This window comes from Dipodomys merriami, unplaced genomic scaffold, assembly GCF_024711535.1.
Source record: "Dipodomys merriami isolate MVZ:Mamm:240054 unplaced genomic scaffold, mDipMer1.0.p SCAF_60, whole genome shotgun sequence".
Classification (NCBI taxonomy): Eukaryota; Metazoa; Chordata; class Mammalia; order Rodentia; family Heteromyidae; genus Dipodomys; species Dipodomys merriami.
In genome coordinates this window covers 1,516,157-1,537,562 of record NW_027206180.1, presented here as the reverse complement: position 1 = coordinate 1,537,562, position 21,406 = coordinate 1,516,157, and the positions used below count along the sequence as shown (strand labels likewise).

The following is a 21,406-nucleotide window of genomic DNA, read 5'->3' as shown; positions in this document are numbered from 1 at the left end:
GACGCATGGCGGCGCCGGCTGGCGCTGCGCCCTGCCCGACACGCACGCATCTTCAGGTGGGCAGGCAGGGCAAAGGTCACAGCCCATGCCTGGCTGTGGCGACATCCCCAGCAGCCACGTGGAAGTCACCCATTGCCACGGGTGGAGTGAGGAGCTTCCCTGCCCTGCCCCAGTTCTGTTCTCTCACTTCCAGAGTTTAAACAAGGGCGCGCAGGGGTGCACACACACGCAATCACGCTGGGTGCCGGGTTCATGGGTAATCTTCACTCACGTCCACCCAGTGTCGCCAGCAGCCACACACACACAGACCAGAAAGACATGGCAGAGCCACGCTGCTAGCGGGTGGCTTGCTGCTTCTGTGGCGCCGAGCTCCCCCGGGGACCCGGGAATGTGGGTTTCTGTGTGGGGAGGCACAGAGACACCCCGCAGCAAAAGGGAAGCGTGCCAGCCAGAGATCCCAGAATGGCACAGAAGCTGCAGCCACAGCGTTCCCCACTTGGTTGAGGCTGGCCAGGTCCATCTCTATGATGGAAGATATCTTCCTCCCCAAGTCTGAAGCCTATATTTTTCATGCATGCCATTTTCTGTCAGTGCTAAGGCAAAGAGTGTCTAGAAGGACACCTTGCCTTCTGGGTCTGTGACCTACCCAGGGAGTGCAGGCTCATAGAGTGAAATGTGCAGGCTGGATGGGCCGCACAGGGGCTGCTGTGCACTGGTGAAGCTGTCCAGGGAAAACCAGCCTAGCCACCCTCCAAGCCAAAGCCCAAACCAAAGCCTAGATGTCCGTGGGCTGGGAGAATGGATAAGCCAACAGCCATAGACCTTTAAAGTGGAATATTACGCAATAATAACAAAAAAAAATGAACCAATGATGCAAGCAACATCACAGATGTCAAATGCATTGTGGTAGATAAAGGAAGAAGGATCGAGGTTGGATTGTGTGTGTGAAAAGGTTCTGGAAAAGGCAGTGTGCCTCAGAAGCCAGGTGACTTGCTGTCTGACCACCTGTGACAATGCTCTGACACTGGAGCCTTTCGGAGGGTCACCCTGACCACACCGCCACTCACGCCCTCTGGCTCCTGCTCAACACAGGCCCTCCGCAGGCTGGGGCTTCAAGCCCTCTTGCATCCCGGGGTTTTACTCAAGGGGCTGAAAAAGCACAGTCATCTTTTCAACAGGTCTGGCTCCTGCACTCTTGACCGGTATATGGGCAGCTCAGGCCAAAAGGAGGAGAGTGCCGGAAGCAGCCAGTCAGAGGGTCCAGTCAGCTCTACCCCGTACGCAGGCCTCCCTGGGTAAGGGGGAAAGGGCCAGGAAAAAAAGCCCATCTCCCAGGTTCAATTAAAACTTGTCATGACATCCTTTTCCCTATTTTGGCAGCACTGACAGAGAAGCACACACTCGATCTTTTTTTTTTTTTTTTTAAAGCTCCAATCTTTTCTCTTTGGTCAGTCATGGGGCTTGAACTCTGGGCCTGGGCACTCTCCCTGCGCTCTTCAGCTCAAGCCTAGCGTTCTACCACTTGAGCCACAGCGCCGCTTCGGTTTTCTGGTGGTTTATTGGAGATCAGAATCTCACTGACTTTCCTGCCTGGCTGGCTTTGAACCATGATCCTCAGATCTCAGCCTCCTGAGTAGCTGGGATTACAGGCATGAGCCACCAGCCCTTGGCTTAAAAAGCTCAATCTTTTGGCAATAACAGCTTTACTGTCAAAGGGGAGGGGAAGAAAAAAAAAAAACCTATCTTATTACGGTAGTAGAAGTCCAAAACCCCAAATAATTTATATAAAGGTTTCATTTAGAATGAAGAAAACTGTAAAAGGAGCTAATCTATTAACATAGTATATTTTAAAGATTATGGTGACATCGGAGAAAAATTAAAAACCTTGTCTCTGAGAGGAGATAAACTAGAAGCTCCTGAGAGACCAAGCTACACAGGACAGACACCAAGCGGACACAAGCTAAGCATGATTGCTAAGTCATGCTAACATCTAATATTTATTTATTTATTTTGGCGGGGTTGAACTCTGGGCCTTGCCCTTGCTGCCCCAGACTTTTTTGGCTTTGTTAGTTTTTGAATGGTGTGTAGTGTTTTTGCCTAGGCCCCAACTGGACTTTGATCCTCCTATGTATACTTTTTGTGCAGCTGGTATGGCAGGTGTACCCCATTATGCCTGGATATTGTTGAGATGGTGTCTCGGGACCTTTTTGCCAGGGATAGACTTGAACCTTGACCTTCCCAATCTCTGCCCCCCCAAGTTACTGCGGTAGAAAATATGAGCAATGTCCAGCTAAATCCCTTACCCTTTTATGAACACGGGCCAGGGATTAGAGACTTCTCCTAAATTCAGGTAGGAAAAGGAGAGGAGACAGAGAAAGGGGGGTGCCAGGCTCCACGGGAATGGCTAAACTACAACAATCAAGGCTTCACACAAGAGTCCAAGTTTTCTGTTAAAATTAAACTTCAGCACAATTTATAAAAAGCACTTGCTGCATTTTTGCTGCTTCTGGGATTTCATTCCTATCGATGAGAGAGAGATAGAGATTCAGTAGTCAGATCAGGCCACACAGGCAGAAGGACCAAAGCACATGGAGCTTATAGACTTGGACTTGGGTCTGAGCCCAGCTCCACCGCCGGCTGCTGCCTCCTCCACCTCGGCTGAACTCTAACCAGCCGCAGGCACTATGTGCAACGGCGGGGAGCCACAGCCACGGGCCTGTGCCTCTGTCATCCCAAGTGCACAGATATGACCGTGATGTGGGGCACACACATGTTAAGGGCTCTGGGCCATCAGCAAGCCACTGACCTCCGGGCCTCGATCTCAATCGTGAATTGGACAATGGTGAACGCCTCACCGATTCAAAGGGGAGGCCTCCGGTCAAGCCTGCAAGGCGTACTCAGGAGGCAGTGTCACAGGCACTGTCATTGTGACTGCAGTCTGACCAATGACCAGCGTCCCCCACAGCAGGAGTGGCCTGCTGTTCAGCCACCCCCTGCCCTTGCTCTGGCCTGCGTGGGGTCTGTGCCCGGAGCTGCACGGGACACGGGGCTGGAGGTCCTGGGCTCTACCTTTGCCTCCAGTACCCGTGTGGCCCCGAATCCTTCTTTCTAACCTCTCTGAGCCAGCGCCACACATCTAAGACAGGGGTGATGGCTCCCCACACCAGCAGGGAGTGGCGAGGGAACCAAGGACAGTAAAGGGAGAGCAGGCGGTAGAGTCTGGCAGGTATACTGCTCAGCACATGCTGATTTCCTGTTTTCCTGCTTCTTACATAACGCTGCACAAGGGAGAGATCCGGGTGGTCAGGCATTGCTAGGAGGGGTGGGAATCGTGCAGGAGTGGCTCTGGGCAGATGGAACGCACATCTGAAATACCTTGGCTGCTTTGAACACATGACCAGAATCGAAAGCATGAGGCAGGACTTAGTGTGGAGCCCCACGGGAGAGGCCTGGGTACCAGAGCCAAGGCTCTGCCTGCAAGGGGAAACACTGCTACCATTTCTCCCTAAAAACAGGAGTGTCTAGAGCCTTTAGGCAGTACACACAGCCCAGGGGTTTAGCAAGAACGGCACCAACCTGCCCGAGGAAGCTCTTTCTTCATCCTTTTCAATTTCTTGGCCTTCTTGCGTCCCTCGGAGAGGGGCTCAGCCTCGCACTCAGATTCCTCCCCAGCCACTCCGTCCTCCGAGCCAGCTTCTCTTGCCCCAGGGCTGACGTTCCTCTCTCCCATGGTGCTGGTGGCCGAGAAGCTGAAAGGCACCAAGGGGGACACAGGGCTGTTCAGAGGAGCGGAAGGGGACATTCCCTAGCCTTCAGCAATGGGGTGATGGCTGGAAACAGGGCCTTCTTATGAACCAGGTTAAAAACTCCAAGACCAGCTGGTCAGAGGCTGGCTCTGCCCTGTGCCAAGCTGCTGGGAGTGGTGAGGGCACATTCTGCCAGAACATTCCCGCCCTTGGTTTAATGAAGCTGATGCAGCGGAAGAGTAGAGGATGAGACTTAAATCTTCTAATGGAGTCTCCCCGGGATCTTCGATCCACCTGCTCTCATCCGGCTTACAAGGAAGAGTTTGTGAGCTACAGAATTCCCTTCTTTTCCAAAAAGGTGACTCGTTACATTTATCCTGAGACCTTGGTCCCTTTTGGAAGCTTTATAAGATTTGACATGTTGAATGAAATCAGGTTATGTGTCCTCATTTTCCCTTAACATGTCTCCAGAAATACAACTTCATTAAAAAAACAAAACAGTGCTCAAGGCCAGTGAACTTTTCTCCTCTAAATGGTCTTGCAAATACTATAGGTTATTTATTAAGAAAAGCATCAAGCAAAAAAAAAAAAAAAAAAAAAAAGAAACAACCCTAAATAAAAAGCCGCAAGGCAATCCATTTAAAGGGGACAGCGGGGTGCGGTCAGGAGACAGTGTGAGCATGCGCCCACGTACCCTCCCTGGACAGCGAATGTTCAGGTGTCCCAGGTAGAAACTGTTCATCCAGCTGTCCCACGTCTGTTCTGTTCTGTGCTGTTCTGCCCAACAGGAGAACAAATGCTTCCTCGTGCCTCTTCTGAGTCACAAGAGATACAGGAGAGAGAGGTCTGGGTGGTTGGCCTCTGAGACTGGCTGGCCTTTCATTTACCCCCTTTCACATCTCTACACAGTATCTTTCTTTCTTTTTTTTTGTTCATGTGCTTTATTAAGTTCTTGTTATGTAGCCCAGGCTGGTTTCAAACCCATGAACCGACTGCCTCAGCCACCTGAATGCTGGGACTACAGGTATATGCTACCACACTCAGCCACACAGACCAGAGCTTCTTGAGAGTGTCTGATTCCAGCTGGAAAATGACTGTGAACTCCCTCATAGCACCAGGGGGGAAACTGCTCAAAGATTAACGGAGTGTGTCTCAGGGGCAAAGGAGCTGGCAGGGCAGCTTTAGCCAAATAATTAAACAGAAATAATAAATGCTAAACTGTTGAAAAAAAAAAGAACCCACAGATGGATATCATATAAGGATGGAAGGTGAGAGGGAAAGAAAGAATGGGAGGGGAGGGGGAGTGTCCTGATGCACGCACTGATACATGACTAATAAATACATAACTATGGGCCTCTTGAAACAAAGCAGAGCCATCTTGGCTCATTAACAAACGATCTCATTTGATTAACCCCACCCCCACCCACCCCCTCCCCGCCAGTGGGCCTGGCCACAGGCTTGGAGGCAGTGTCTGGCCTTTGTCATTCCCCAATGTCACTGCAGACCTGAATTGTACATGCTTGGGATGACAGCTGGGATCCTCCATCTGCTGGGTCCAATCAGCTTTCCTTTCTGTTATTACTATTTTTTTTTCCATTGGTACTGGGGCTTGAACTCGGCCTGGGTGCTGTGCCTGAGCTTTCTTGCTCTTGGTGAGGGCTTTACCACTTGAGCCACAGTGCCACTTCTGGGCGCATGTATACGTGCCTGTGTGTGTGTGTGTGTGTGTGTGTGTGTGTAATTGGGGATAAAAGTCTCACAGACTCTCTTGCCCAGGCTGGCCTTAGAACTGCAACCCTCAGATCTCGGCCTCCTGAGTGGCTGGGGTTGACAGGTGTGAACCACTGGCGCCCAGCCCAATCAGCTTTTCTAGTCTGCTCTTCTGCTGGGCCTCAACACAGGCTGAACTAAGGAAGTCCATCAGATGCTCTGTCCCGGGTGTCCACGGCTCCCCTCAGAGCTTCTAAGCCCCAAAGCTTCTCCCCCCCCCCACACTTCCTGCTCCAACACTCCACTCTCCCACATCCATTCCCAGCCCCTAAGGCTCCCCCAACCCGTGCATCCCATCATACTCTGCTAGATGGTCTCAAGGGATAACCCAGTCCTTCATCTTTTCTATTTATAGCACACAGGACGTGGTGACAGCACAGGTGTCCATCAACAGGAGAAAACAGGGTGCAATCCACAGGGAAGAAACAAACGGCAGTGCACTCGCACCACAACGTACAGCCTGGCAAGGCAAAGCTGCCACGACAACGTGATGAATCGCCCAAGCATTCTAAGGCCATAAAGCCTCCCGGGAAAGAGTGGGTATTTCCTAATTCCATTTATGTGAATTCCAGATGAGGTGAAGCTGGTCTAGAGAGGAAAAACTTCAGCAGGTTTGGACACGAGGAAACTTTCTGGCATGTGTTAGCGCTCTGTTTCTTCACAAGTGTGCAACATTGAGGTGGTAGGTTTGCAAAGTGGCCCAGTGGTAGAGTGCATGCCCAGGGCACACAGGCCCTGGGGTCCACCTCCAGCAACACCAAAAGGAAAAAAATCAGAAACAACAAGATTATGGATATCTCATAGACAAATGGTTTGATTGCTTTAATTTTTAACATTAACTGAAGAGCCTTGTTAGGATACTCTGCTTTTATCTAACCCCAACTTACTGTGGCTAATGGGCTCCTGCCTGGGCAGTGCCCACCACAAACTTTAGTGCCCCCCTGCTTCAGGTACTGTATTGGGCAGGCCTGACAAGTCCTGATCTCACAGAACTTGTTTTTTTTTTTGTCAGTCATGGGGCTTGAACTCAGGGCCTTGGGTGCTGTCCCTGAGCTTTTTTCATTCAAGTCTAGTGCTCTATCATTTTGAGCCACAGTAGCACTTCCAGTTGTCTGATGGTTAATTGGAGATAAGAGTCTCACAGTCCTTCCCTGTTGCCACTGTATTTGATTCCAGTGCCCTGCATCTTGTACATACATTTTTCTAATTTGGGGAGGGAAGGGAAATAACAAAATGCTGAAATAAGGATACTGGATGAGCCATTGTAACAATGAGATGTACAAGACACTAGGTTGAAAACTAGCTTTACAACTTTGGGAGGTAGGGAGGGGGGTTGGGGTGGGAGAGGGGAGGGAGGAGTTGGGAAGGTGGGGAGGAAAGGGATGGTAGGGGAAATATAAAGGAGGGTGTAACAATGCTTGACAGAAAATGGACTTATTACCTTGCTCACATAACTATAATCCCTCTGTACAGTATCTTTACAATAAAAAATATTTAAAAAAAAGTTTCACAGTCCTTTTCTTGCTTGGGCTGGCTTCAAACTGAGATCCAAAGATCTCAGCCTCCTGAGATCTTCCACTAGGATGATAGGCGTGAGCTACCAGCACTCAGCTCATAGAACTTTTAAGTGTACAAAGTATGTATGTGAACATTTACAACTTAATTTACAGGCTATTTCTCAGTTACTAATCTTAAGTTTGCTCTCAAGTGAGAGTCTCTTGTTTCCTAGGAAAGGTCACTGGTTACTGGGACTTCTGCTGAGAGGCCCTCAGAGGGATCATCGTGCATTCCATGTGTTACACTTGTGTGGCCTCAAACTGCGATCCTCAGGTCTCAGCCTCCTGAGTAGCTACAATGACAGGCGTGAGCACTGGCACCCAGCTTTGCCCCTTCATTTCGAGAGGCTTCTCAGCTTATAAACTTCCTTCCTTTCATATTCGTATGTGACCATTTTTAAGGTACAGATGAGCAAGCTCATCCGGGGGTGGCGAAGCAATGGGGCAGGCCTGAGACTGTCCCCCCAGTTTTGTCACTGTTTTAGAGCCACCCCATTTTCATTCTCTCAGGTTGTGCTCCCTGAAGGAGCCCAAGACCCTGTAGCCTGCAGCACTCATACTCACGTCTCCATGCTGCCCTGCCTGGCCTCTCCTCACCTCTACCTGGCTGTTCATTGGCTCTTTGTAATTTCTTTTTCTATTTTCTTGCTCTCTCCTCCCATCCTCCCTCCTCTCTCTGTCTCTCCCTCCCTCCCTCCCTGGAGAGGGCAAGTTCCACCAGAGCAGAATGTACGCCCATGTGCACAGCACTTTCAGGGCCTGGCAGGCACTGGGTTCTCTGTCCCACCCCACCCTGTTCAGCTTGCTGAATGGGTAAAATAAATGGAAGAAGAGCGTGCTGTCCCCCCCAGAAGCAACAAGGCAAGTGACAAACACGAAACTGTTTTATTCAGTCCTGAATTATATATAATGTTAGCATGGCTTACACTCTATTATACGGGCAACTGACTGCTCAGTCAGCTGGATAAAAATGCTTCCTGAGGGGAAGGAAGGAAGGACAGACACCCACCACTCCCACCCCAGTGCAGCCTCTCACATCAGAATGAACTGGAAAAATGCAGGGAGGTGGGAGTTGGAAAGCTTGCTTCTTGTATTCATTCACAAATGCTCAGGCTGAGTGCAGATTCCATGACCATGACTGCTTCTCTGACTCAGGGCATGATCTGGGTGCAAGGTGGGATGTTGGCCAGAATGTGCTCAACTCAGAAGGCACTCCCTCAGAACTAGGACTATTTCTAATCAAGAATTTGAGTTTGGGGCTAGGAAGGTAGCTCAGTGGTAGAGCGCTTGCCTCACATGCATGAAGCCCTAGGTTCGATTCCCCATCACCACATAAGCAGAAAAAGCTGGAAGTGGCGCTGTGGCTCAAGTGGTAGAGAGCTAGATTGAGCTGAAGAGCTGAGGGACAGTGCCCAGACCCAGAGTTCAGGCCCCACAACCAGCAAAAAAAAAAAAAAAAAAGAATTTGAGTTTGACTTGGGTGCAGTGATTCACGTCTGTAATCCTAGCTACTCAAGAGGCTAAGATGAGTACGATTGCTGTGTGAGGCCAGCCTCGGCAAAAAATTTGCAACTTCACCTCAACAGAAAAGTCTGGGCATGGTAAAAGTGTTTGTCATCCCAACTATATGGAAACTGTAAATAGGAGAATCCTCATATAGATGAGTCTGGGCAAAAAAGTTATGCTCTATCTGAACAATAACTGGAGTAAAAGGGCCATAGCTCTAGCAGTACAATATCTGTCTGGCAAACACAAGGCTCTGAATTCAAATCCCACTCTTATCAAAAAATGGGAATTTGGGTTTGAAAAGCAAAATTAACATTAAATGTCTGCATGACAGCTACACAGGAATAAAGGACAGCTCTTGGGGAATGAGAGTGTCCCTCTGTGCATATATGAGAGAAATATAGAGCAAAAGAGCATAAATAGGCAAAAACCGTAGCTGAAAACATGTAATGGCCTACGTCAGAGAAAAACTAGCTCTGAGTTACCCAAAATTAACAGTATCACATCAGAATACCTTTTACTAGCCAGGCACCAGTAGCTCATGCCTGTAATTCTAACTACTCAGGAGGCTGAGATCTGAGGACTGAGATTCGAAGGCAGCCTGGGCAGGAAAGTCTTTGAGACTCTTATTTCCAACTTAAAAAAAAAAAAGCTGGATGTAGGACTGTTTCAGGAGGTAGAGCAGCACTAACCTGGAGGGGGAAAAAAAACAGAGCCCCTGGGCCATCAATTCAAGTCCTGGAACTGACACGCACACATGCGTATACGCACATGAATGCGCACACAGACACAGACACAGACAGACACACAGACAGACAAATCCATGCCAGATCTGATGATAAAAATCTGAGATCCTAAACTGGTGAAAAGATACACTATTCTAATGGACTAGAAGAAGATACTATAGGTAAGATAATTCTTCTACAAATGATTGAGATTCAATGACATTCCAAACAAAGAGCTAGCAGGCTCTGTGTAGAAATTAACAAACTGACTAAAATCTGAGCACCTAGTAGCTCATACATGTAATCCTAGCTATTTCAGGAAGCTGAGATCTGAGGATCATGGTTCAAATCCAGACCAGACAGGTTAAGTTTATAAGACTCTCTTCTCTCTAATTAACCAGCAAAAAGATGGAAGTGGAGCTGTGGTTCAAGTAGTAGAGCACTCACCTTGAGCTGAAGAGCTCAGGGACAGCGCCCCGGACCAGGGTTCAGGCCCCATGACCGACAAAAAAAAAAATGGGGCTGAGAATGTGGCTTAGTGGTAGAGTGCTTTCCTAGCATGCGTGAAGCCCTGGGTTTGATTCCTCAGTACCACATAAATAGAAAAAGCTGGAAGTGGCACAGTGGTTCAAGTGGTAGAGCATTAGCCTTGAGCAAAGAAGCTCAAGGGACAGTGCCAAGGCCTGAGTTCAAGCCCCAGGACTGGCAAAAAAATAAAAGAACAATTTTTTTTAAAAAAGAAAAATGTGAAAAGCAAATGCAATAACTGACCTCAAGATTCACCATGAAGCAACTACTAGGGGCAGAAGGGCACTGGGTGATGATGGACACCGAGTCCAGAGGTCCACACACAGGCGCGGCCAGATGATTTCTCACTAAGGCACAGTAATCACGACTGCATGTCTGTACCTCTGTCTCACAACATAGATAAATATCAACTGGAAATAAATCGTATACCTCAATATAAAACTGAAAACTATGAAACTGCTAGAGAAAATAAGAACATTTTGTGACCTTAGTTTGGGCAGACATTGCTTCTGTAGATATAAAACACATATCACTATAAAGAAACCGAAAGATCTTCAGAGGAAAGACCTAAGATCAAAGGCAGTTTCTCACTGTCCAACACAGCAAGACCCTCAGCAAAATCTGCACTTGTACGGAAGGCTTCTGGAACATTCTAGAATATCCCAGCTAGCAAGCCCTGGTTTCTGTACTACCAGCCACACAGCTAAGGGCAAGGAACTCTGCCTCAGGGGTGGTAGATGGCCAACAATTGAACTGGGCTCCAACTCTCAGCTTGGTGGTGTCACTGGGTTGAGAACGCACTCGCAGAATTTCTGCTAAGCATGAAGTGTCAGAAAAAGGCCTTCTAGAAAAATGCAAACGATTTCTACATCTGCCAATTAAAATGCAGGATTTACACGTTTCATACTTTGTTTTAGCTAACACTATTTCAAAGACGACAGAAATAAGCCTAAGTGCGTGTAATTTAGGCAACTCAAACAGGAAATGCATTTAGCTTCCAGACATGGCAAACAGAGAATTTCACTAAGTACCATCTAAATGGGGGGGGGGGGGGGGAGAAGCAGTCTGTTATCACAGTACCATACATTTTCATAGAAAATGACGCTACCACACAAAGTACCGAGAAACCCAGCCCAGGTGACCATGACTTCTAAAATGGTGAAGTAGAGTAAATAATCCAAAGTCAGAGAAATACAGCATTCATTTCCAAATATTCCTGACATTATGAAACATGAAAGCCCCCCAACACATCAAAAGGCAATGCATGCCACAAGATGACATTAAACTCGGCCTTCCGTTATTTAAAATAAAATCCTGAGTTGCCACGCTACTCTACAGTAAGGCCACAGCAGGCATTTGTCCAAATCCTCAATTTCTGCGACAAGAAGCTTTTCGTGGAAACACTGGCTCTGACTCTGAAGACAGTGACAAAACTTTTCCATAGTTCCTAATTTAAAGAGAGCTATGTCACTGCCAAAAACCTTCTAAATTTTAATGAGGTACAGCTTTTTTTAAACATCAAGGAAAGAAGCCTTAGAGATTAAACTCTAAAAGCACACAGGGCTGGGATGTGTATGTAGCTCAATGGTAGAGATCCCGTCCAACATGTGCACAACTCTGGGCTCCATCCTCAGTATCAAATCAATGAAAAGTCCTAAAAATGCACACAGAGATCATTTTTAATACAAACAACTGCTGTGCTTCCCAGCTGAGCTTTGTCCATGTCTGTGGTCCCTACATTTTATACACTGCTACAGTAAAGCAGACCCCTCCCCCCTCCACACCGCTCTACCTGGATGTCAGGTGTGCTACACCATCCTGCAGATGCAAAGAGAAGGCTAGAGGAAAAGCACGAGCCTGGCCATGCACGAGGCCCTAGGTTTGATCCCCAGCACTTTAACAGATGAAGCAGTGGAGGGAGGCAGCAGGACCGCCCAGGCTCTGTCCCTGGTGCCATTCCATCCCCTTAGGGCTACTCTCCCAGTGCTGGTTTCTAATTATCCAGACTCTATTTCCTCATGGCTGTCTTCCCCTCCCCCCCACCCCTCCAGCCTTGCAGCCTTCCCAGCCAGGCTGAACAGACACACATATACCCTATTTTCCTGTGGACTGGCTCCTGTTCCTCTGCTTGAAACCAACCGCCCAAAGATCAAGACTGGATTCCACGTGGAGTGTAGTGGCATGGGGCCTGGCAGGATTTGACACTGGCCTGGACATTCAAATCCTCTCCCCAACAAAGCAAGGTTGAAAGTTGGAGGCTTTTCTTAGGCTACTTTACAAGTTACCTTTCTTTTCATAATTTATTCAAATGAGACACGCAATCATGCAAACACGCCACAATGCTGGGAGATGAGCCGTGTATCACATGGAGAAGCAGGTGCCTGTGTAGCCAAAGCTAAATGATTTAGCTTCACTGAGATTCAGCCTTTAGGGACAGCATATCACCCCATACACAGGTTAACTAAATGAGCACCTATCCTGGTGCCTGGAAGGAAGAATGTGCTTTAATAGATGTTGTACATGTGTGTGCTGTGAGTCTTATCCTGACCAGACAGGAAAAAGCAAAAAGATGAGAAAGGTAACAGATTCTCTCTCAACACAAGGAGAGTGTTGGTCACCAGTTAGTTTTCAAAAAGCACCTGACCTATCAACAATCCTGCCCTTGGCTCTGAGATGGTTTAGTATAACTGAGGAGTCAAATAGCCAGGTGTAGGTAAAGCATGTTTTAACTAAGGAACCACAGGAGACTGAAGGACCTGGTGGTGCTGAGAGCTGTGTTCTAATTGCTGGGAACAATGCCAGGGTGCCTTGCATTGATCTGGGGGACAGTGAGGGGCTCATGTAGACACCCACATTCTTGTAAGATGAAAGAGCATCACCACAGGGGATGGAGCAGACACAGAGAGGACGTGAGGGGAGAGGCCAGGCTTTCTAAATGTATCCTGCTTAGTAGATTCACCCTGCTGCATATAGTGGTTAATGTAACGATCATGAAAATTTAAATTCTGGAAGAAGTAGCCTCCACAAAAGTAAAAATAAGGCAAGGCCTATACCGGGCACTGGTGGCTCATACTTATAAGCCTAGCTATTTGGAAGCTGAGATCTAAGGACTGAAGTTCCAAGCTAGCCTGAGCAGACCAATCTACAAGACTGTTATTTCCCACTAACTAGCAAAACTCCCGGACAAGATGTTTGCCTCAGGTGGTAGAGCACCAGCTATGAGCAAAAATAAGGCAAGTGAGAATGCAAGATCTGAAGTTAAAAAAAAAAAAATGTTCACTGTGTTTTTAGTTTAACCACATAGAAACGTTTGTTTATTTTTTGTCAGTCGTGGGTCTTGAACTCTGTGCCTACATGCTGTCCATGAGCTCTTCAGGGACAGTGCCTCTACCACTTGAGCCACAGCACCACTTCCGGTTTTCTGGTGGTTCATTGGAGATAAGAGTCTCACGAACTTTCCTGCCTGGGCTGGCTTTGAACCGTGATCCTCAGATCTCAGTCTCCTGAGTAGCTAAGACTACAGCTGTGAGCCACTGACACCTGGCTCCACATAGAAATGTTTAAAAGTAAAACACAGTGGGTTGTTTGCTACCCCTCCCCCAATTTCTAGCCATGCTGGGGATAGACCCAGTGCCTCATACCTGCTAGGTAGGTATTCTAACCACTGAACTACATACACTCTTGCCTAGCCATTGATACAAATAACAGCAAAGATTTTTTCTCAATAATTATGAATAAAGGTAACAATAGTCATCTTGAGATTGTTTTACACACACACACACACACACACACACACACACACACACACACACACACACACACACACACACACACACACACACACACATTTTATCAGGGATAAAGAAAATAAATGCCTTAATATAACTAAGATGAAAAAATTTTCAAGCCGGGCGCTGGTAGCTCAAGCCTGTAATCCTAGCTACTCAGGAGGCTGAGATCCAAGGATCTTGTTTCAAAGCTAGCCCCGGCAGGAAAGTCCATGAGACTCTTACCTCCAATGAACCACCAGAAAACCGGAAGTGGTATTGTGGCTCAAATGGTAGAGTGCTCGACTTGAGCTGAAGAGCTGAGGGACAGTGCCCAGGACCAGAGTTCAAGCCCATGACTGATTAAAATTAATCAATTAATTAATTAATTCAGCACAATAAAAAAAAGCTGAATTAAAATAAAATGAAGATTGAATACAAATGGTATTAGAAATATCAGTATTTCAAAAAGAAAGGAAGACTTTTTTGCTAACTCTTCATTCAAGGGTCTACCACCAATGACCTACTTTCTTTGGTAAGCTTCACCCCTAAGATTTCCATCATCCCCAACTAGTGCAGACAAAAACTTCAAAACATGAGCTTTTGGGGGACAGCTGAGATCCAAACCATAATACCCATTCTCACTCTAAATACAGGATTCATTGAGAATGGACTAAGACAAATATAAAAAGCAAAACATCACTTCTTCAAGAAGAAAATATGAGGAAAAAATAATCACTGTTGCTTTAGAGCAAAGTTTTTTTGTCTTTTGTCAGTTGTGGATCTTGAACTCTGGGCCTGGGCGCTGTCCTTCAGCTCTTCAGCTCAAGGCTAACGCTCTTCCACTTGAGCCACAGTGCCACTTCTGGCTTTTTCTCTTTATGTGGTGCTGAGGAATGGAACCCAGGGTCTCACACATGCGAGGCAAGCACTCTACCACTGAGCCACCTTCCCAGCCCGAGCAGTTTTTTTTTTTTTATGAAAAAGAAATCCAGCCGGATGCTGGAGGAGATCTGAGGATAGCAGTTTCCAGCCCGGGCAGGAAAATCCATGAGACTCTTATCTCCAATCAACTACCCCAAACTCTACTGGAAGTAGAGTTTTGTAGCTCAAAGTGGCAGAGCACTAGGCTTGAGTATAAAGGCTCAGAGGCAGCACCCAGGCCCTGAATTCAATCCTTGCGACTGATTTAAAAAAAAAATCCACTAGTCATAAAGGAAAAAAGTTAATAAATGGAACATTACCAAAGTTAAAAATTACTGCCCATTAAAAGACTTCACTAAGAAAAATGAATAAGGCTGCAGTTTTGCACTCAAAAAAACTATGTTTAATACATGCATTGGACAAGGGTTGTATATCCAGGGTGCAATAACCAACTACTATAAATTGATAGCAAAAAGATAAATCAACCCAATTTACAAAGGAGCCAGGACCAAGATTTAACTGGCCGCCTCTGAAAGAAAATAGCTGAATGTGCCAGATGCAGGTGACTCACACCTGTTATCCTAGCTACCCAGGAGGATGAGAGCTGAGGATTGCGGTTCAGTGCCATCCTGGGCAGGAAAGTCCATGAGATTCTTATCTCCAATTAACCATCAGAAAACTGCAAGTGGAGCTGTGGCTCACAGTGGTAGATCACTAGCCTTGAGCAGAAGAGCTCAGGGACAGTACCCAGGCCCTGAGCTCAAGCTCAACTGACAGAAAACAAAAGAAAATATTTGAAAAAAAAAAAAAGAAAATATTTGAATAGCCAAAAAGTACTTTCAAAGGAGATCAAAGGCTGGGCAATGGGGTGTGTAGTTCAATGGTAAAGCAGCTGCCTAGCATGGGTAAAGGCCATGAACATCATTAATCATGAGAAATGCAAATTCAAGATATAAGACAAGCCAGGCACTGGTGGCTCATGCCTGTAATCCTAGCTACTCAGGAGGCTGAGATCTGAGGATCTCGGTTCAAAGTTAGCCCGGGCAGAAAGTCCGTGAAACTCTTATCTCCAATAAACCACCAGAAAACCAGAAGTGGCGTTGTAGCTCAAGTTGTAGAGAACTCGCCTTGAGCTGAAGAGCTGAGGGACAGCACCCAGGCCCGGAGTTGCCCTACGACCGACAAAAAAAAAAAAGATCTAAGACAGCCAGGTATAATGGCTCACACCTGTAATCCTAGCTATGTGGGAGGCTAGGATTGTTGGCAGCATCGTGGTTCAACGCCAGTCCTTCTCAACCTGTGGCTAGGTGTGGTGGTACGTGGTTATACGTGGTTGTCTTCATGTGGAAGGTAGAGACTGGACAGATCACAGTTCCAGGCCAGCTGGGGCAGAAAAAGACCTTGAGGCTCCACCATCCTCTCAATGACAAGAAACCTAAGATAAGCCGATCCCAGTCCAAACCCACACCTGGACAGAAAGCAAGATAGTGTTGGAATAATAACAAGCAAAAAACTGGGACTGAGGTGTGGCTCAGCAACAAAGCACCACCTGCAACAAAGCACCACCTGGCCAATATAAGGCCCTGAATTCAAGCCTTAGTCACACACACACACACACACACACACACACACACACACACACACACACACACACACACACACACACACACACACACACACACACACACACACACACACACACACACACACACACACACACACACACACACACACACACACACACACACCACACACACACGATTTCTCACAATTCTAAATGAAGCTACACGGGACCCAATTGCTAGGCTCTCACCTGTTGGTACAGAAGTCATGGTTCTGTAACTCGTGAGATAAGGTTTTTGTGTCCAGCCTCTTCCGTTCCACCTCCTGCCAACTGTCCTCTGTCCATTTTCTCTTGGTCTGCTTCTCTTCCCGCTTCTTCCCCACATACTCGGCATAGGTCTGGATCCGATAGCTTTCTGCGTATTTGCTGGTATTCACAGCTGCAGGGAAAAGGAAGCAATCCTTACTGATGGTGAGGGTGTGGCCTAGGGGCCCTGGGCTCGGGTGACACCAGGGACGTCCAGCACAGTTCCTGGTCTGGATCCTCGCCTAGAGCGAGGCCACCGATGCACAGGGAGAAGACGCTTCGTAAACTGTAACAAACTGTAATATATATAAAACACGAGCCAAATAAACACAGTGAGCATGACTGCTTGTAAATTATTCAGACAGAAATGAAAATAAAATAAACCACCACTAGGCAAAAACTGTCAACTGTATTTTGTTGAAAACAAAGAACAACAGGCTCTGCTACCCTAATACTGCCAGGGTACTGAAACATGCCGTACTCCTTTTCTTTTTCAAGGACATCAACTCTCCAGATTCTGCTCTACCAGCAGGAAGACTTGGGAGCAGTACCAAGTCAGGTGGTTTTTGTTGTTGTTTTTTAATCAGTTGTGGGGCTTGAACTCAGGGCCTGGGCTCTGTCACTGAGCTTTTTTGCCCAAAGCTAATACTCTATACCACAGCTCCACTTACAGGTTTCAGGACTTTCTTACCTGTGCTGGCTTTGAACTGTGATCCTTAGATCTCAGCCTCCTGAGTAGCTAGAATTACAGGTGTGAGCCACCAACACCCAGCCTCGTGCCAGTTTTCTGTTAAGTTTCTTTCTGCAGTGTTGGGGATGGAACCCAGGACCTCACTATGCCAGCGCTCCACCACTGAGCATCATCCCTAGCTCGAGCTGGGTTAGCTGTTCTCACCCCCTGCTGCCCTCTCCCTCGAAGCTGCTGGATGAACACACAGGCACCACATGAGGGAGGATGGACGGATGGCTCCCGCATGCTGGTGCTAGCTTGTGCAGCTTGTGCATGCACTCTCTTAGCTGCTGTCCCTGAAACAGTAAGAGCCTGGCCATACTATCAAGGACAGTGTTGGTACCTCGGCACATGCACCTGCACAATGACATCAGAAACTATGCACCCTGCAACCAGAAGAGCACCTGGTGTGGAGCAGTTCTCAGAAGCTGTAACGTGACTGAGTGCACAGCAGAGGTGGCCAGAGAGGTAAATGCAAGTACAGGGAACTGGACCAGGGTCTGCCATGCATCAGGGCCCTTAAGCCCAAGGCTGGGAAGGCTAATTGCACAGGAATCAGAGGCTGCACACATGCAGTGTACAATGACTTAACAACTCCATGCCCTCAATACTTAAACAACTATTCTTGGGGGCGGGAGGGGGGGAGGCTGTGTTGGGGTTTGGGCTCAGGGCTTTGTGCTTGCTATGCAAGTGCTCTACCACGTCCAGCCTTTTTGCTGGTGTGTGTGTGTGTGTACATGTACACATGTGCTAGTCCTGCAGATGAACTCAGGGCCTAGGTACTATCCCTGAGTGTTTTTTGGCTCAAGGCTAGCACTCTAGCACTTGAACCACAGCCCTACTTCCGGCTCTTTTGGTGGTTAATTAGAAATAAGAATCTCACAGACATTCCTGCTCAGGCTGGTTTTGAATTGTATTCCTCAGATCTCATCCTCTTGAGTAGCTAGGATTACAGATGAACTACTGGCACCCACCTTGCTATGGTTATTTTAAAGGTAAGGTCTTGCTTTTTGCCCACGGCACTCTGGACCACATAGCAGGGACTGAAGGTATTACCACACCTAGCTAGCTATTGGTGGAAATGGGGTGTAGTGAATCTTTTGCCCAGGCTGACCCCAAACCACAATCCTCTTGATCTCTGCCTCTCTAGTAGTTAGGAATATAGGCACGAGCCACTAGTGCTTAGGCACTATTAAGCCGTGTTAATAAAAAACAAATACTTAAAGTAAGACACAAATTGTCACTACTTAAGTGCTCTGTAGTTTGCAAATGTTCGCTGTACAGATAAAGGTGAAAAGGAAATGAGCTAGTCCTCCAAAGACCGAGACAGGAGGATCATGAGTCTGAGGCCACTCTCGGTCCACACATCTTGGGAGGTACTGGGAGAGACGGTTTCAAAAACTGGACCCCTCAAAAAAAGACAAAAAAAAAAAAAAAAGGTGAGGGTTTTTGCAAATTTTCCTCTTATCCAAAGTCTCCTGAAGAGATCAGAACAGGAATCAGACACCGTGAGCACGCGGTACGTGCCACTCACGAGGAGGAGAGAGGGTGAGGGCTCTGGCGAAAATCCATTGACATGTGATCTGTGGAGAGACCCGCAGGTCCTAGCGATGTAATGACCGTCTGTGCCAGCGGCTGCCATGTGAGTGTCTCCTGGAACTTCCTCTTAAATGCCAGCTTTTGATCTAGAAGGTTTTGTTTTGTTTTTTCCTGAAGCCTGCCCAAAAGGATGGCATTGGCAGCAAGCCTCTCTGGAATTGAATCTGGATTACCAAGTAAAAGAGGAGGCTCAGGTCAATATCCCCCAGAAGAGCAAAGGTGATGAGAGGGATAGAGAGCCAAGGGGTGTGTGTAGTACGTGTGCGTGCATGCGTGCATGCGTGTTTAATGGCATCCGACGACAGTTTCCAGTCACCATGTTCTCTGTCCCATGGACATGTGCCCAAACAAGTGGCTAATGTGAACAGGGAATTCATTTGGAAATCAGGCTCACTTAAGAAGGGAAATGAGTAATAATCCACTTTGCTGGCCTTCGCACAGCCAGCCTTGCCTCACGTCCTTCATGTCCCACGGCTTTGCAGCTCTGGACCTTCAGTCTAGAAGGCCAAGCTCTGGCTGCCAGCCACGCCTCCGAGGGCTGCATCAGCAGAATGAACTGGCTGCCAACTGTGTCCTCCAGCACGTCCAGCCTGCCTGCGAGGGGCAGGGCAGCGCGGAGCAGGCTGCGTGGTAACATTAAACCCTTTCTAAATTTGTCAGGGCAAGGATTCAAAGCCATCTTTTGGTCCCAACACGTGGTGTCAAAGCCACTAGGGGAAGCAAGTGCATAGAGAATCTACTCCATTTCCCTACAGGCAAGCAACGCAGCTAAGCCAGAACAACTTGACCTGTTCACAGCTTCATCGGCTCCTGACACACACAGATCAGAGCAATCAATCTCCACAAATCCCCAGAGAAGGTACGTCTCAGTGACCACACAGACATTGAGCAGCCAGCAAACTCAACAGCTGGCTGAGGCCATGTAGACTAAGCAGCCAAGCTGGTATGGAATCAACACGTGAGCAATATATAGATACCACTATCCAGAAAAAAATGGTGTACTTGGAGGTATTTTGTTTAAGGTTGACAAATGTCTCATAAAGTCATTTCTTTTTTTTTTTTTTGTCGGTTGTGGGGCTTGAACTCTGGGCCTGGGCGTTGTCCCTCAGCTCTTCAGCTCAAGGCGAGCGCTCTACCACTTGAGCTACAGCACCACTTCCGGTTTTTCTGGTGGTTTATTGGAGATAGGAGTCTCACGGTCTCTCCTGCCCGGGCTGGCTTTGAACCGCGATCCTCAGATCTCAGCCTCCTGAGTAGCTAGGATTACAGGCGTGAGCCACCAGCGCCCGGCATAAAGTCATTTCTGTATTAAGAGTTTTAAAGAATAACTTAAAATGTTTACTTTTTTTTTTTTTTTTTTTTTTTGCTGGTTCTGGGGCTTGAACTCAGAGCCTAAGCGCTGTCCTGGAGCCTCTTTTGTGTTCAAGGCTTGTACTCTACCACTTTAGCCACAGCACAACTTCCAACTTTTTCTGAATAGTTTATTGGAGATAATCTCACAGACTTTTCTGCCTGGGCTAACAAGGAACCACGATCCTGATGTCTCAGCCTCCTGAGTAGCTAGGATTACAGACAGGCCTGAGCCACTGGTACCTGGCTATGTTTACATTTTTTAAAAATTGAGATATTTTCCAGCCAGGCATGATAGTTTATACATGTAATTCCTACACTTGGGTAGCTGAGGCAAGAGGATTATAAGTTTAAGGCAGCCAGGCACTGGTGGCTCATGCCTATAATCCTAGCTACTCAAGAGGCTGAGATATGAGGATCATGGTTCAAAGCCAGTCCAGGCAGGAACTCTGTGAGACTCTTATCTCAAATAAACCACCAGAAAACTGGAAGTGGCACTGTGGCTTAATTGGCAGAGTGCTAGCCTTGAGCTGAAGAGCTAAGGGACAGCGCCCAGGCCCAGAGTTCAAGCCCCACGACCGACAAAAAAAAAAAAGAAAAAAAGTATAAGGCAGACTCTTTCATCCTTACCACTGCCTCCTAAGAAAAAGGGCTTTCCTTTCACGTCAAGCAAAGTCTAAGTAGACAGACTAGTTGTTGATGGAGAAAAAGATTTAACATATGACATATAAGCCATCTGAAAGTCTCAACAACTGAACAGAAAAGAGCAGCAGTTAGAAGGAACTGGGCTGGGTTATGGGTGGTGAGGCAGAAAGTGACTCCAATGGGATGTGGAGTTTAGGGGGTGATGGAAGTATGATGGGGATGTCATTTTAGCATATGGGATATATACCTTAAGTTTTCCATGGGCCTGAAGGATAGATTCTAAAATTTAAATGGTAGAATAAAAGAGCCAACAATAGCTCATTTTCTTTTTCTTTTTTTTCACCGCCTTCTTTTCCTTTTGGTAATTCTGGGTATTGAATTCAAGGCTTTGTGCTTGTCTACTTGATCCATACTAGTGTTTGATTTTAGATTTGTTTTTGTTTTTTTCCAGATAGAGTCTCATGCTTCTTTCTAAGCTAGCTTTGGACCATGAGTAGTCTATCTCTGCTTTTGCCTCTTGAATAGCAAAGCTTATAGGTGTGAGCCACCAGACACTTCCAAAGGAAATTTATTTTCATGCTGTCGTAATTAAGACAGGTAGTTATGGTATCCAAGTAAACAACCTGGTCAATGGAAGAGAATTAAGGGCCTAGAAATAAAATTCTACATCCGTGAGACTTTGATATTTGA

The 21,406-nt window shown here is 47.1% G+C and overlaps 1 protein-coding gene across 1 annotated transcript in view; it reads right to left on the bottom strand.

The window, feature by feature from the left end:
- Positions 1 to 21,406, bottom strand: part of Parn (poly(A)-specific ribonuclease) — a 94,752-nt gene that overhangs the window by 1,206 nt on the left and 72,140 nt on the right. Inside the window, exons 22-23 of the mRNA XM_070003444.1 lie at positions 16,336 to 16,525; positions 3,577 to 3,749 (exon numbers count right to left, since the gene is read on the bottom strand). Coding sequence (XP_069859545.1) covers positions 3,577 to 3,749; positions 16,336 to 16,525 — 363 coding nt within the window. The remainder of the gene's footprint in view (positions 1 to 3,576; positions 3,750 to 16,335; positions 16,526 to 21,406) is intronic.